This window comes from Somniosus microcephalus, chromosome 3, assembly GCF_052327205.1.
Source record: "Somniosus microcephalus isolate GS21.2 chromosome 3, FLI_Smic_1.0, whole genome shotgun sequence".
Lineage (NCBI taxonomy): Eukaryota > Metazoa > Chordata > Chondrichthyes > Squaliformes > Somniosidae > Somniosus > Somniosus microcephalus.
The window spans coordinates 37,768,165-37,785,974 of record NC_140989.1 but is presented as its reverse complement, the minus strand read 5'-3'; the positions used below and the strand labels follow the sequence as shown (position 1 = coordinate 37,785,974).

Here is a 17,810-nt window from a genome sequence, read left to right as displayed (position 1 = left end):
GCGGGTTGGCAATTTAAATATTATAATGAGGCCTGAAGCCTCTACTTTAGCCTGCTGTGCAGGTTTTACTGCAGGCGGCCGGGGATCCCGGGGCTCGGAACTCCCAGTGGCTGCAACGAGGCGGCCTCAGCCTCGGGGAGCAATCCTTGTGGGCCGGGAGGAGCAAGAGTGCTTCCCCCCGGCTCCCCAAGCTCCCCCACCAACAGCCTGACCCTCCCCGGGATTGGATCCCAACCCCCGGGCCTGGAACAACCCCCTCCACCCTGGGATCGCGACTGAGCCCCGGGGTTGGGGATCGGATCACCCCGGGGATCGATCTCACCCCCCCCCCCCGGGCTTGGAAAACCCACCAACCATCCTGGGCCCAGCACTTAACTTGTCCTGTGGCCACCTGGTCCACGATCCGTGCATGGCTAGAAGCCAGCCTGTCAATCCGCAGCGTGCAGGGAAACCAGAACTTCCAGGTTTCCCGCTGTCTCCCGGGTCCCCCTGCACCGTGCGGGTGGGACCCGGGAAAATCCTGTGGTTTACTGTGTTTGGCTGATGTGGCTGTCATGGTTGAATAGCCGGCAGTGTGTGCAAGCTGTGAGATGTGAGTGTGAGGTTTGCAGCAGTGGTAAGTGTGTGAGGGTGAGATGGAGCATATGAATGTGAGGTATGAGTCGCGATTGACAGAGACTGTTGGTAGGTGAGTAATGGGGGTGTGGTGAATTGAGCAGTGTGTGAGGCTAGTGGTGCATTTTGTGGGATATGGCATTTGAAGAGGAACTCACTGACCTTGACCACACGTGTAAGGCCATTAAACTTCTGCTTGCATTGACAGCAACAGCTATCTGCTCCCATTCCCTTCTCAGCGTCTGTCTGGAGGGCCTCCTGGCTCCCTGTGGATACAGGACATCTCTCTCCTGTTCACCTCCAGCACCAAGGCCTCGAGTGCTACATCTGAAAATCTGGGACCTCTCTCAACGACTTCCAGTCCCTGCTGCAGCCAGAATGCACCTTCCCTTTAAGAGGTGCAGGCTGGCTTTAAGAACTGTAGGCTAGCTTTAATTGGTGCTAGCTTCGCACGAACTTGGGCCCCCTGCTGAGTGTGCAGCCACTCAGCAGCATGTTTAGCACTGGGCTGCACGCCACTATCATTATAATTAGCAGGCAGCACGAAGTTTGCATGCTGCCTACATTACATTGAACTGGCACGAGTTAATCGTGATTCGCGATTCCCGCGCCCGTTTTCAGGGGTTATCCAATTTTTAGCCCACAGTGTTTTGGTGAATTGGAACAGAGAACTGAGAGGCGACTCGTGCTGCAGTTACACCTCACATCTTGTTTTGGTGTCAAGCGATTTTTCACATTGCACCAAAGCAAATCACAGGGGGGCGGGGGGGTGATTTTCTCTGATTGTTATTTGTAGCAAAATTGTAATGAACTCTAAAAGAATGTATGTATGATTTTGCTATGAATAATGAATAGAGGAAATCTTTCTGGACGGTATAACTGCAGCATAGCCCTGCCAAACTTAGGTTGACTTCACAGGGTAACTGCCACTGGTGGGAAACCTACTTTGAAATTAAGGTTTAAAAGAACTCAGGTCGTCTGCTCACCCACCTTTAAGTTTCTAATAGGAGAAAAGAGCTACAAATCCCATCAACGCTTTTCTAATATTAGAAATCTTACCAGCAGTCAGAGGGGCAACGAGAGAGCTTTGATTAAGTATTGAAGTGCCCATGCATCAAGCTCTACTTTTTTTGATTAAAAGACGGTAAGAGCAGGTATTACACTCCACATTGCCCACTCGCACCTTGCCAAAAAAGGTACCAGTGTTATACTGGTTCCAATGTTGCGACTTGGAGATAAAACTATTAAACCTGTTCAATTACTATGTGCTTGTGACAACTAGAGACAAAGGTTAATCTGAAACAATGCAAAATCCACACAAGAGAAGAGAGATCTCAATAAACAAAGCAAAGATGCCTGGTGGATCACAAGGTCTGAGTTTCTAAATACTGAGAAAGGGGAGAAAGCTTCCTTGAATTTCCAAGAAGATCATATGACTCGCATCAGGCGAGACTGTGATAGATCACATAGTCCATTAAGGGTAAATCGGATGGATTGGGTGAACGATAATTGCTTCAACACAAATGAACCACTTTTGTTCATTCACTTTTATTTGAACGTTTAAATATTGTGTTCAAGGAAAGAACGTTTCTTTGTTACAGAAAGCCTGTGGATTCCAACAAAGATTACCATGTTTTAGAATGCCTCTTTTGTCCCAGTCAACTGGAGTGTACACAGCTACTTGTCCGATTTTTATTTCTCCTAATTGGTGTTCTTAGGCATTGTCTTAAAGGCTACTTAAGTGCAATGTGGGTGGTCTGGAACCTGCAAAGATAGTTTTCATGTCTGTGTGTGACCTCATAAAACAAGAATTAGTTTGAACACCATAATTAAAATTTATGGTATACATAGAATGATAGCAGTGAGATATTATAAATAGCTCCACCAGCAAGGCTCATTAGATCTTTGTTGCTCATGAATTATCGAGTGAACCTTACTTCAATAGAACATCTTTCAGTTTCTCTATTGACTTCCATTGTCAAGCAGTCTGATCAGAAACAGCAAGGACTAGATGCAAGTTAAAAGACTTTTTACTCTGCTCCAGCAATGTGCTTCAGAAGGACATCCTCAACTGCACCAATGTGCATGTTCGATCATAGACTCAGACTGGCAGAATTAATTTCATGCAAGATATTTGCAACCATTTCTGCGGTGGCTCCAGACAAGAAGGTCCTGAGTTTGATCTTCAGAACGTGCTGAGTTAGCGGATCACAGGTGGGGTAGAACTGGCCTCAAAGCTTCTGGCTAAGGGAGGAAAAAGTGGCCATGGTTCACACTTCTGATCACTATTCAGCGACTTCTGCTGGAGTTGCGGAGGACCGAGCTTGATTCTGATGATTCCCTTGGTTGAACACCCTGCATGAATAATGGTCACATAGATGAGGTGCTAGAGGATGCTTGGTGCCAATAGGATGATACATGGCAAGAAGTCAGAGCCTCCAGGAGAGAAGGCTGGGGAAAATTTAGCAGTGGAAACAAATGATGTGTACAGCCTCCAGAGAGAATAAACTTTCATCTCATTGGCCGAGGTTGGATTTGAACTGTGTTTCAGGGGAGATAGAATGGTTTGCCCAACCTGGCATGCCAACCATTTGTTACAAATAGATGTTACATCACTGCGATGCTAGCCACTCCTGACAGAACCATGCTCGATTTTATTATAATCTGATGGAAATTCAGTCATCTTCTATGGTAAGAAACCACATTCTGTACCATTTAAGATGTATATTGGTTGGGAACACATTAGCTATTGAAATAGTAATGATATAAGAAGTTTTTGCAATGCGAAAAGGTCATTAAACCTCACCTAGAATCATAGAATGGTTACAGCACGGTAGGAGGCCAGTCGGCCCGTCGAGCCCGTGCCAGCTCTCTGCAAGAGCACTTCAGCTAGTCCCACACCCCCGCCCTTTCCTCGTAGCCCTGCAATGTTTTTTCCTTCAGATACTTAGCCAATTCCCTTTTGAAAGCCAGGATTGAGTCTGCCTCCGCCATCCCTTCAGGCAGTGAATTCCAGATCCTAACCACTCGCTGCGTAAAAAAGCTTTTCCTCATGTCGCCTTTGTACCTTCTGCCAATTACCTTAAATCTGTGTCCTCTGGTTCTCGGCCCTTCCGCCAATGGGAACAGTTTCTATCTACTCTGTCTAGATTCCTCATGATTTTGAACACCCCTATCTAATCTCCTCTTGACCTTCTCTGCTCTAAGGAGAACAGTCCCAGTTTCCTCCCACAGTCCAAAGATGTGCGGGTTAGGTTGATTGGCTATGATAAATTGACCCTTAGTGTTAGGGGGATTAAATACGTGGGGTTACGGGGATAGGGTGGGATATGTGTTGGTGTAGGGGTTACGGGGATCGGGTGGGATATGTGTCGGTGCAGGCTCGATGGGCCGAAATGGCCTCTATCTGCACTGTGGGGTTTCTGTGATTCTGTGATTCTCCAGTCTATCCACGTAACTGAAATCCCTCATCCCTGGAATAATTCTCGTAAATCTTTTCTGCACCCTCTCTAAGGCCTTCACATCCTTCCTAAAGCGCGGTGCCCAGAATTGGACACAGTACTTCAGTTGAGACCAAACCAGTGTTTTATGAAGGTTCATCATAACTTCCTTGCTTTTGTATTCTATGCCTCTATTTATGAAGCCCAGGATGGCGTATGCTTTTTTAACCACATTCTCAACCTGCCCTGCCACCTTCAACAATTTTCTTGCTTATTTATTTTAAACTACAAATACTTCATTGCTAAATGCTCTTGCTCTTTCCTCTACCTCTTACTATATTAATTTCAAGACACAGTCAGCCTCCAATTTTGCTAGCTCATTGTTTCCCAGGACTTCAAAACTACGGAACTCCTTATCTTCCACGGTCTTTTCTTCCTGCAGCAATCTTCAGGCTTTTCAAATCCAAGCTTAGCATTGCATAATGTCAGCCTTGGCTCAGTGGTAGCACTGAGTCAGAAGGTTGTGGATTCAAGTCCTTCTCCAAAGATTTGAGCACATAATCCAGGCTGTCACTTCAGTGAAGTACTTAGGGGACGCTGCACTGTCGGAGGTGCCGCCTTTCAGTTGAGATGTTAAATCGATGTCCCGTCTGCCCTCTCAGGTGTAAAAGTGCAATAGATGGCACTATTCGAAGGAGAGCAGGGGATTCTCCCTGGTGTCCTGGCCAATATTTATCCCTCAGCCGACATCACTAAAACGGATTATCTGGTCGTGTATCTCACTGCTGTTTGTGGAACCTTGCTGTCTGCAAATTGGCTGCTGTGTTTCCTACATTACAACGGGGATGCATTACACTTCAAAAAGTACTTCATTGGCTGTAAAGTGCTTTAGGATGTCCTGAGGTTGTGAAGGGTGCCTATATAAATACAAGTTCTTGCTTTCTTTACATATTTGTTATTTCCTGAATTACCTTGTTGGCTCATTTGAACCTTGGTAATCTGATTGAACCTTCTGCACTGAGTCACTTCTCACAGGTTTCTCAAAATGAAGTATAAGTAACACAGATCCCAGAACCGCACTATATGAATCCAAGGTGTTGTTGTTGATAACAGGTCCTCTCTTCAGAAATGCATGCCGTTTTCTATTGAACCTATCTACCTTGTCCATTTCAATAATATCCTCTGGCAATTTATCTCATAACTCTTTAACCCTTTGGGTGAAAATCTTTCACATAACTTCCCAAATTGTTAAATATATCCCTCGGATTTAAACCTTTTACCACAGTCAACTGCATCAATTTTGTCGATTCCCTTCATAACTTTGAAAACTTCCATTGGATTGCCCTCTAAGATTTCCTGCTACCTGGAATCACCTTTGTTTCCTGCCTCTGTATATTTGTCCCAAGGGAGAAATAATCATCCTAGAATTGGGTGATTATAGAAATGCACACTGCTCTCTGCATGGTGTCTGGTCAACACACTGTAGAGCAAAAATACAAGCTCTGTTGATTTGTACTCTGTCCCTCTGCTAATACAACCCAGTATCTTACTTGTCTTGTTTTTACTGCAATTAAACACTGCTGTTTCATACACCTTCGAAGTCCTGAATCTCTTTCCTGGTCAGTACACTGTACCAGTGCTCCATTTAACACATAGGGGAAAAAATTCAGTTGTTTGCGCCTCCCGTTAGCGCCTTAAGAGGGCGCTAATGGGGCGCAAAGCAACTAGCGCCCGGGCGCGGCGATGTTTGTGCCGCTCACGAAATTAACCAGACATTTTGCGGCGGCACTAAACACTACCGCCACGATCTCCTGCGCCGGCAGATTGTAATGTCAGTCGAGTGTGCAACGCCCCGGTAGCGCCCCGGACCGGATATTGAGTGGCACCCCCTGCCTTACCGCCTGCCGCTAGCAACGACAGGTTGAGGGGAGCGTTATGCTGTCAGAAAGGGACTAGGGGAGCGCTATTTAAAGGCGACCGCTTCCTGCCTTTTTTTGTCGGTGACATTTTTGCACCACGCAGTCTGAGAGAGAGAGAGAGACTTCTGGAGAGATTCAACGCTGTGTGAAGGAGTTTTGGGTACTGAGCAGCACTTTGCAGGTTCATTTTGATTTTGCCCTTCCTTGCTTCGCCAGCGCTCTGAGGTAGCACCTCGCTCCTTGGCCTTTGCGTCTTAAGACAGGTGTGAAGCGCCTGATTCAGCGCTCCAATCACCTCCAGGGGCGATAAAAGCCAAGTTAGCTGTTGGGGGCAATAATTAGCGCCAGGCTAACTTTGCGAACGGCTGATAATGGCGCCCCAAATGGGGCAATACTGAATGTTTCCCCCATAGTGTTGTGAATATGTTATCTCACTGCTATGCTAGCCACCCATGATTTTATTATATTTGATGGAAATTCAGTTAACTTCCGTGAAGCTGACAGAATTTCCTCTTGATTTTTTGCTCCCAATCTAATCTTCTTTCATATGGCAGTAGCAAAAAACAAATTAAATATCAATATCTAAGTCAGATATCCAGGCCAAAGCTAATTATTTTACACAATGCAATATCATGTGACAGTTAAACCAATGTGACTTATGTACATCAAAAATATAATGGAATTGCTTTCACTGCAGTTTATTGCAGGAACAAAAGTGACTCGGAGAGATAAACCATATGAAAGTCAAGGATCATAGCACAATGCTTTTGACAGATTCACCCAGTGCAGTCGTCAAACTACCACCAACACAGTAGAATTTGACAACTGATAATTATGGTCTAATTTAACAAATTTTATACATCAGGAGGTGAAAATGGAGCAATTGCTGATCAAGTTTTCTTCATTCAAATCCCTTTTCCCGTCCATCTATAAAAATACACAAAAGGAGGCAGCACCAGTTCTAGGCCTCAAAGTTCTCCCAGGCCTACCGAGCAACTGGGTGTCTTCAAAACATCTGTTAGATCGTAGCTAGATTTTTCAGCTTCTCAAAGGCAGTAAAAGATTGCTTTGCTTTGCCGTAGAATTTTAAAATTCTCATCTTCATTTTCAAGTCTCTCCATGGCCTCACCCCTCCCTACGTCTGTAACCTAATCTAGCCCCACAACCCCCCCGAGATATCAGCGCTCCTCTAATTCTGGCCTCTTGAGCATCCCTGATTTTCATCTCTCCACCATTGGTGGCCGTGCCTTCAGCTGCCGAGGTCCTAAACTCTGGAATTCCCTCCCTAAACCTCTCCGCCCCTGTACCTCTCATTCCTCCTTTAAGACGCTCCTTGAAACCTAACTCTTTGACCAAACCTGTCCTGATAGCTCCTTATGTGGTTCGGTGTCAAATTGTGAGGGGTGGCTAGTGAGATGGGAATATAAATAAATGCGAGGGTGTACATATCAGGAAAGGATGAACAGGCTGGGTCTCTTTTCTCTTGAAAAAAGTGACCTAATAAAGGACTTTAAAATTATGAAAGGTTTAATAGAGTGGATACAGCGAGAATGTTTCCACTTGTGGGGAAGAGCATAACTAGAGGCCATCAATATAAGATAGTCACCAAGAAATCCAATAGGGAATTCAGAAGAGACTTCTTTACCCAGAGAGTGGTGAGAATGTGGAACTCACTGCCACAGAGAGTGGCTGAAGCAAATAGTATGGATGCATTAAAGGGGCGGCAAGACAAGCAAATGAGGGAAAAGGGAATGGAGGGTTATGCTGACAGATTTAGATGAGGAGAGATGGGAGGAGGTCGAGTGGAGTATAAACGCTGGCATGGACTGGTTGGGCCGAATGGCCTGTTTCTGTGCTGTATATCCTATGTAATGTTCGGTGAAGCACCTTGGGACGTTTGTACTGCGTTAGAGGCGCTATATAAATTTGTTGTTGTTGTAGGCGCTGCATTCTCGTTCCGAAAATCGCAGTGCAATTCTGAGCTTGCGGGAAACCTGCAGATTTTGTTCCAGGGCTTCAGTTGTCCAGAAGCTGCAGGTTTTAGGGGAGGGGGAATGATGCCACGTTAACGGTGCCAATTCAGACTGCACCAGATTCGATTGTTGTTTTATAACATCACTTTCTCGACAAATAAAAGTGACATCCAACATCACGTGCCCGTTTCTTGGACCTCACAAAAGGTTCCTCATTCCCTGAAATTCCTGACCTGGAAAATCCCAGCATCCCGTCCCTTCCCACAGGTACGCACACACAGTAGGGTAGGATCTCAAAAATCCCCATTCCCACCTCAGTGCTAAATGCCACGGTAAGATCTTCAGATTGTACATTTAAGGATTATGTGGCTCTTAAAGCGCCCTGTCTCTCTCTTGTATGAATTGTCGATGACAAATTGCCTGACCTCGGAGCAGCATCGAATACAAGTGTGTGTCTTGTTCTTCACGCATGGTGCCCAGCCTCAGCCTCACAAGTTGAAACGGATACTGCCATATCTGAGCAGTCGCTCTCTAGCTGGGTTGGATTCAGTTCAGTGTCTTTTTTTACCCTTTGGGAGTTCCATTGAAATCCTAAATTCATGTTGCGTACTGCATCAGACATCTCTAATAACCCGACACAATGCTTTTTTAAGTATTCGCAGCTGTTCAGAATTTGATAGTGTTGTGCTTGTGTGTGTGTGTGTGTGCGCGAAGTTACAAAAATTGCCAAGAACAAGATGTGATTTGCAAAGTTGCAATAGCCTTCCAATTATTTTACGTGGGATTTAGATTTAAAAGCAGTGCAGTTTATACCGTGCAAGTAATAAGATAATAGTCGATATTACGATTGACTGGAATACATATATACATTGGATTTAATTTGCATTTATATCCATTATATTTTTTAAAAATGTAAAAACTTGGGATTAAAATGTAAAATTCTGCATTTTTTTTCAAAATGCGACAATGCGCAACTCAAAACACGAATTAATCGTATTGGCAGCCGAGAAACACTCTTCCTATGTAACCCAGGAAGCAGGTTGTTTGTTTCATAATGTTGCTCTAGTTTCTGACTGACGTGATGGTATCGACTGCTGTAATTGTGTGTGTGTTGGGGGTGGGAGGGTGATCAGCGTCCCAACTTCCAACCTTCCCGAGTGCGGGGAGCCGAGGATTGGACCTCGACCCATGTGAAACACCAAGGTGCCTGTGTGTGTGTGGTGTGTGTGTTTCTCCTGCCTGTAACTCTGCGGGAAAAAGGGCAGTTCCAGCCCCAAATCCTCTTTGTGCTTGACGTCATGTCTGCCTGAGATTGGACGGCGGGGCTGTGACTCCAACCTCCCTCCCACTCCCCCCTCTTCCCAAAAAAAAACTTTTTAAAGACTTTCAATCTGTTCAAACTAAAATATTTTACAACCATCGCGATACCATCTAACATCTGCTGCAGGCTGTGTGTGTGTGTATGTGTGTGTGTGCTTCTCTCACTTATTTATTTGTGCTGACTGCTCCTCAGCTTTATTTTTTTTAATTTGTAAAGTTGTCTGTTCCGAGAGATATCTGGCAGCCAGCAATTTTTTCTATATATATAGAAAAATTATATATCTACATATATAGATATATAATAAGAAGTCTTCAGAGATCCACCGAGGCAAGGGGGCCAGTCCAGTCTGTTCAAAAGCAGCACAGAAATAAATCAGAGCGGAGTCGAGTTTCTTGAAGGCACAAACTTTTTTTCCCCACCTCCCTCTCCCCATCAACATGGAGTGGATGAGATACAGCGTCTTACTGTGGTTAGTCTCCGTCTTTCAGCCGCACCAAGCCTGGTCTGACAAGAGGAGCCTAAGGAGGATCACTTACATGCTTCACCCGGGCAAGTCTCACCCTGCCGCCGCCAGCAGCAGCAGAAGCATCGGCCGGACCAGTGTCTCTTCATTCGGCACCAGGCACGGCTCGACCTCCTCCTCCTCTTACACCCTGAGGGCGCAGGGCTCGGCTCCCGTGCTGGAGGTGAAGACCAGCTACAGGAGGACGTCGCCCCAGGTCAGGACCCGGCGGATGGGCAAGGCGAGCCCTCATGTCCAGCAGCACCAGCCCATCGCCCAGTTCCATCCACACCAGTTCTACCAGCAGCATCACTCCAAGCCGCAGTCCATCCGGCACCCCGTGCAGTACCAAAAACAACAGCTTAACGGGTAAGGAAATCTCCCTTGAACTTTGTGCCAGATCATTGCTGGCTGTATCCTCACCATACACTTCTGACCTTCTGTGCCATTCCTGTTTATCAATTAAGCCGCACCCACCTAACATCACTGCCCAAAGAACTATTCCTAACTTACGATTTCGAAGCACGACGCTTAATATTTTATACATGTGGGTTTTCCCCAAAGATAAATCATTATTTATAATATCAAGCGCTTTCAATGTTAATTATTCTTTCACCTTTACAATATAGGCGATGGTTGTTTTTATGTATAATCTGAGTGGTAACAGAAAGGTACAGGTAGTAATGATAATTTTAAAAAAACAAGCTTAAGGGAAATCTGATATGTCAATACGAGCAAGTTTTTCACTAAATTGCTTTCTTCCTGCAACGTGCAACATGGAACTGCAACTTGTGTCCCATATCCACAGCACACTGCACACAGCAGGATCGAGATCACCGCGGTGCGACCTACCGTGCACTGCCTCACGTGTACCAGATACACCCGAACCATTGCTAATATATCCACACAAACTTCGCAAACGTGATATATTTAAAAACACATATGGAACAGCTTCATGCCGAGAGGGGATACATTGTTATTGTGGTGAACTTATTTTGCGCTGGGGAGAAAGAGTTAGACAAGTTGTATTTTCTTTTACATTTCTGGGTGGGAGGGGGCGGAGGGTAATTTTTTTTCAATCTAAGAAACACCTTGATACTGAGCGCTTAATACTGAGAGTCTTGACCCCAGCGTTTCAGAATCATGACCCTGGGGTTTGAGAATCTTGACCGTGAGGTTTGGGAATCTTAACCCTGGGGTTTGATATTGAGAATCTTAACCCTGGGGTTTAATATTCAGAATATTGTCCGTGGGGTTTGAGAATCCTGACGCAGGGGATAGAGAATCTTGTCCCTGGGGTTTGATATTGAGAATCCTGACCCTGGGGTTTAATATTCAGAATCTTGACCCTGGGGTTTGAGAATCTTGACCCTGGGGTTTGAGAATCTTATCCCTGGGGTTTGATATTGAGAATCCTGACCCTGGGGTTTGAGAATCCTGACCCTGGGGTTTGAGAATCTTGACCCTGGGGTTTAATATTGAGAATCTTGACCCTGGGGTTTGAGAATCTTGACCCTGGGGGATTGAGAATCTTGACGTTGAGGTTTGAGAATCTTGACCCTGGGGTTTAATATTGAGAATCTTGACCCTGGGGTTGAGAACCTTGACCCCGGGGATTGAGAATCTTGACCCTGGGGTTTGAGAATCTTGACTCTGGTGTTTGAGAATCTTGACCCTGGAGTTTGACAACCTTGACCCTGGGGATTGAGAATCTTGACCCTGGGGATTGAGAATTTTGACCCTTGGGATTGAGAATCTTTACCTGGGGATTGAGAATCTTGACCCAGGGGTTTGATATTGCGAACCTTCACCCTGGAGTTTGATAACCTTGACCCTGGGGTTTGAGAACCTTGACCCTGGGGATTGAGAATCTTGACCCTGGAGTTTGAGAACCTTGACCCTGGGGATTGAGAATCTTGACCCTGGGGTTTGATATTGAGAATCTTGACCCTGGAGTTTGAGAACCTTGACCCTGGGGATTGAGAATCCTGACCCTGGGGTTTGAGAATCTTGATCCTGGGGATTGAGAATCTTGACCCTGGGGATTGAGAAACCTGACCCTGGTGTTTGAGAATCTTGACCCTGGGGTTTAATATTGAGAATCTCCACCCTGGGGATTAAGAATCTTGACCCTGGGGTTTGAGAATCTTGACCCTGGAGTTTGAGAACCTTGACCCTGGGGTTAGAGAATCTTGACCCTGGAGTTTGAGAACCTTGACCCTGGGGATTGAGAATCTTGACCCTGGGGTTTGATATTGAGAATCTTGACCCTGGGGTTGAGAACCTTGACCCCGGGGATTGAGAATCTTGACCCTGGGGTTTGAGAATCTTGACCCTGGGGTTTTAGAATCTTGACTCTGGTGTTTGAGAATCTTGACCCTGGAGTTTGACAACCTTGACCCTGGGGATTGAGAATCTTGATCCTGGGGATTGAGAATCTTGACCCTTGGGATTGAGAATCTTTACCCTGGGGATTGAGAATCTTGACCCTGGGGTTTGATATTGAGAACCTTGACCCTGGAGTTTGAGAACCTTGACCCTGGGGTTTGAGAACCTTGACCCTGGGGATTGAGAATCTTGACCCTGCGGTTTGATATTGAGAATCTTGACCCTGGAGTTTGAGAACCTTGACCCTGGGGTTAGAGAATCTTGACCCTGGAGTTTGAGAACCTTGACCCTGGGGATTGAGAATCCTGACCCTGGGGTTTGAGAATCTTGATCCTGGGGATTGAGAATCTTGACCCTGGGGGTTGATATTGAGTATCCTGACCCTGGGGATTGAGAATCCTGACCCTGGGGTTTGAGAATCTTGAGACTGGGGATTGAGAATCTTGACCCTGGGGTTTGAGAATCTTGAGCCTGGGGATTGAGAATCTTGACCCTGGGGTTTGAGAATCTTGACCCTGGGGTTTGAGAATCTTGACTCTGGGGTTTGAGAATCTTGACGCTGGCGATTGAGAATCTTGACCCTGGAGTTTGAGAACCTTGACCCTGGGGTTAGAGAGTCTTGACCCTGGAGTTTGAGAACCTTGACCCTGGGGATTGAGAATCTTGACCCTGGGGTTTGATATTGAGAATCTTGACCCTGGAGTTTGAGAACCTTGACCCTGGGGATTGAGAATCTTGACCCTGGGGTTTGATATTGAGAATCTTGACCCTGGGGTTTGAGAATCTTTACCCTGGGGTTTAATATTGAGAATCACCACCCTGGGGATTGAGAAACTTGACCCTGGGGTTTGAGAATCTTGACCCTGGGATTTAATATTGAGAATCTTGACCCCAGGGTTTGAGAATCTTGACCATGGGGTTTGAGAATCTTGACCCTGGGGTTTGAGAATCTTGATCCTGGGGTTTGAGAATCTTGACTCTGGGGTTTGAGAATCTTGACCTTGGCGATTGAGAATCTTGACGTTGAGGTTTGAGAATCTTGACCCTGGGGTTTAATATTGAGAATCTTGACCCTGGGGTTTGAGAATCTTGACACCGGGGTTTGAGAATCTTGACCCTGGGGTTTAATATTGAGAATCTTGACCCCAGGGTTTGAGAATCTTGACCATGGGGTTTGAGAATCTTGACCCTGGGGTTTAATATTGAGAATCTTGACCCTGGGGTTTGAGAATCTTGACCCCGGGGTTTGAGAATCTTGACCCTGGGGTTTAATATTGAGAATCTTGACCCCAGGGTTTGAGAATCTTGACCCTGGTGTTTGAGAATCTTGACTCTGGGGTTTAATATTGAGAATCTTGACCCCAGGGTTTGAGAATCTTGACTCTGGGGTTTGAGAATCTTGACCCTGGCGATTGAGAATCTTGACGTTGAGGTTTGAGAATCTTGACCGTGGGGTTTAATATTGAGAATCTTGACCCTGGGGTTTGAGAATCCTGACCCCGGGGTTTGAGAATCTTGACTCTGGGGTTTGAGAATCTTGACCCTGGCGATTGAGAATCTTGACGTTGAGCTTTGAGAATCTTGACCCCGGGGTTTGAGAATCTTGACCCTGGGGTTTGGAAATCTTGACTCTGGGGTTTGAGAATCTTGAACCTGGGGATTGAGAATCTTGACCCTGGGGTTTGAGAATCTTGACCTGGGGATTGAGAATCTTGACCCTGGGGTTTGAGAATCTTGACCCTGGGGATTGAGAATCTTGACCCTGGGGTTTGAGAATCTTGACCCTGTGGTTTGAGATTGCGATTCTTGACCCTGGGGTTTGAGATTGAGATTCTTGATTCTGGGGTTTGAGAATCTTGACCCTGGGGTTGAGAACCTTGACCTTGGGGATTGAGAATCTTGACCCTGGGGTTTGAGAATCTTGACCCTGCGGTTTTAGAATCTTGACTCTGGTGTTTGAGAATCTTGACCCTGGGGTTTGAGAATCTTGATCCTGGGGATTGAGAATCTTGATCCTGGGGATTGAGAATCTTGACCCTGGGGGTTGATATTGAGAATCCTGACCCTGGGGTTTGAGAAACCTGACCCTGGGGTTTGAGAATCTTGACCCTGGGGGTTAATATTGAGAATCTCCACCCTGGGGTTTGAGAGTCTTGACCCTGGGGTTTGATATTGAGAATCTTGACCCTGGGGTTTGAGAATCTTGACTATGGGGTTTGAGAATCTTGAACCTGGGATTGAGAATCTTGAGCATGAGGTTTGAGAATATTGACCCTGGGGATTGAGAATCTTGACCCTGGGTTTTGAGAATCTTGACCCTGGGGTTTGAGAATCTTGACCATGGGGTTTGAGAATAATGACCATGGGGTTTGAGAATCTTGACCCTGGGGTTTGAGAATCTTGACCTGGGGTTTGAGAATCTTGACCCTGGGGTTTGAGAATCTTGACCAGGGGTTTGAGAATCTTGACCCTGTGGTTTGAGAATCTTGACCCTGGTGTTTGAGAATCGTGACTCTGGGGTTTGATATTGAGAATATTGACCCTGGGGTTTGAGAATCTTGACCCTGGGTTTTCAGAATCTTGACCCTGGGGTTTGAGAGTCTTGACCCTGGGGTTTAATATTGAGAATCTCCACCCTGTGGTTTGAGAATCTTGACCCTGGGGTTTGATATTGAGAATCTTGACCCTGGGGTTTGAGAATCTTGACTATGGGGTTTGAGAATCTTGAACCTGGGATTGAGAATCTTGACCCTGAGGTTTGAGAATATTGACCCTGGGGATTGAGAATCTTGACCCTGGGTTTTGAGAATCTTGACCCTCGGGTTTGAGAATCTTGACCCCGGGGTTTGAGAATCTTGACTCTGGGGTTTGAGAATCTTGACCTTGGCGATTGAGAATCTTGACGTTGAGGTTTGAGAATCTTGACCCTGGGGTTTAATATTGAGAATCTTGACCTCGGGGTTTGAGAATCTTGACCCTGGGGTTTGGAAATCTTGACTCTGGGGTTTGAGAATCTTGAACCTGGGGATTGAGAATCCTGACCCTTGGGTTTGAGAATCTTGACCTGGGGATTGAGAATCTTGACCCTGGGGTTTGAGAATCTTGACCCTGGGGATTGAGAATCTTGATCCTGTGGTTTGAGAATCTTGACCCTGTGGTTTGAGATTGAGATTCTTGACCCTGGGGTTTGAGAATCTTGACCCTGGGGTTGAGAACCTTGACCCTGGGGATTGAGAATCTTGACCCTGGGGTTTGAGAATCTTGACTCTGGTGTTTGAGAATCTTGACCCTGGGGTTTGAGAATCTTGATCCTGGGGATTGAGAATCTTGACCCTGGGGATTGAGAATCTTGACCCTGGGGGTTGATATTGAGAATCCTGACCCTGGGGTTTGAGAAACCTGACCCTGGGGTTTGAGAATCTTGACCCTGGGGGTTAATATTGAGAATCTCCACCCTGGGGTTTGAGAATCTTGACCCTGGGGTTTGATATTGAGAATCTTGACCCTGGGGTTTGAGAATCTTGACTATGGGGTTTGAGAATCTTGAACCTGAGATTGAGAATCTTGAGCCTGGGGTTTGAGAATCTTGACCTGGGGTTTGAGAATCTTGACCCTGGGGTTTGAGAATCTTGACCAGGGGTTTGAGAATCTTGACCCTGTGGTTTGAGAATCTTGACCCTGGTGTTTGATATTGAGAATCTTGACCATGGGGTTTGAGAATCGTGACTCTGGGGTTTGATATTGAGAATATTGACCCTGGGGTTTGAGAATCTTGCTTCTGTGGTTTGAGAATCTTGACCCTGGGTTTTCAGAATCTTGACCCTGGGGTTTGAGAGTCTTGACCCTGGTGTTTAATATTGAGAATCTCCACCCTGGGGTTTGAGAATCTTGACTATGGGGTTTGAGAATCTTGAACCTGGGATTGAGAATCTTGACCCTGAGGTTTGAGAATATTGACCCTGGGGATTGAGAATCTTGACCCTGGGTTTTGAGAATCTTGACCCTCGGGTTTGAGAATCTTGACCCCGGGGTTTGAGAATCTTGACTCTGGGGTTTGAGAATCTTGACCTTGGCGATTGAGAATCTTGACGTTGAGGTTTGAGAATCTTGACCCTGGGGTTTAATATTGAGAATCTTGACCGTGGGGTTTGAGAATCTTGACCCCGGGGTTTGAGAATCTTGACTCTGTGGTTTGAGAATCTTGACCCTGGCGATTCAGAATCTTGACGTTGAGGTTTGAGAATCTTGACCCGGGGTTTTGAGAATCTTGACCCTGGGGTTTGAGAGTCTTGACCCTGGGGTTTGATATTGAGAATCTCCACCCTGGGGTTTGAGAATCTTGACCCTGGGGTTTGATATTGAGAATCTTGACCCTGGGGTTTGAGAAGCTTGACTATGGGGTTTGAGAATCTTGAACCTGGGATTGAGAATCTTGACCCTGAGGTTTGAGAATCTTGACCCTGGGGATTGAGAATCTTGACCCTGGGTTTTGAGAATCTTGACCCTCGGGTTTGAGAATCTTGACCATGGGGTTTTAGAATAATGACCATGGGGTTTGAGAATCTTGACACTGGGGTTTGAGAATCTTGACCTGGGGTTTGAGAATCTTGACCCTGGGGTATGAGAATCTTGACCCTGGCGTTTGAGAATCTTGACCTGGGGTTTGAGAATCTTGACCTGGGGTTTGAGAATTTTGACCCTGGGGTTTGAGAATCTTGACCCTGGGGTTTGAGAATCTTGTCCCTGGGGTTAGAGCATCTTGACCCTGGGGTTTGAAAATGTTGACCCTGGGGTTTGAGAATCTTGACCTTGGGTTTTGAGAATCTTGACCCTGGGGTATGAGAATCTTGACCCTGGGGATAGAGAATCTTGACCTTGGGGTTTAAGAATCTTGACCCCGTGGTTTGAGAATCTTGACCCTGGTGTTTGATATTGAGAATCTTGACCATGGGCTTTGAGAATCTTGCTTCTGTGGTTTGAGAATCTTGACCCTGGGTTTTGAGAATCTGGACCCTGGGGTTTGAGAATCTTGACCCTGGGGTTTAATATTGAGAATCTCCACCCTGGGGTTTGAGAATCTTGACCCTGGGGTTTGATATTGAGAACCTTGACCCTGTGGTTTGAGAATCTTGACCCTGGGTTTTGAGAATCTTGACCCTGGGTTTTGAGAATCTTGACCCTCGGGTTTGCGAATCTTGACCATGGGGTTTGAGAATCTTGACCCTGGGGTTTGAGAATCTTGACCTGGGGTTTGAGAATCTTGAACTTGGGGTTTGAGAATCTTGACCCTGGGGTTTGAGAATCTTGACCTGGGGTTTGAGAATCTTGATCTCGGGTTTGAGAATCTTGACCATGGGGTTTGAGAATAATGACCCTGGGGTTTGAGAATCTTGACCCTGGGGTTTGAGAATCTTGACCTGGGGTTTGAGAATCTTGACCTGGGGTTTGAGAATCTTGAACTTGGGGTTTGAGAATCTTGACCCTGGGGTTTGAGAATCTTGACCTGGGGTTTGAGCATCTTGACCCTGGGGTTTGAGAATGTTGACCCTGGGCTTTGAGAATCTTGACTCTGGGCTTTGAGAATCTTGACCCTGGGTTTTGAGAATCTTGACCCTGGGGTTTGAGAATCTTGACCCTGGAGTATGAGAATCT

The 17,810-nt window shown here is 46.0% G+C and overlaps 1 protein-coding gene across 1 annotated transcript in view; it reads left to right on the top strand.

The window, feature by feature from the left end:
* Positions 1-9,354: 9,354 nt before the first annotated feature.
* The window catches only part of ltbp1 (latent transforming growth factor beta binding protein 1), a 580,062-nt gene continuing 571,606 nt past the window's right edge, over positions 9,355-17,810 (top strand). Inside the window, 1 exon segment of the mRNA XM_085980097.1 lies at positions 9,355-10,139. Within this exon segment, the coding sequence (XP_085836223.1) occupies positions 9,706-10,139 (434 nt within the window). The 5' untranslated portion in view covers positions 9,355-9,705.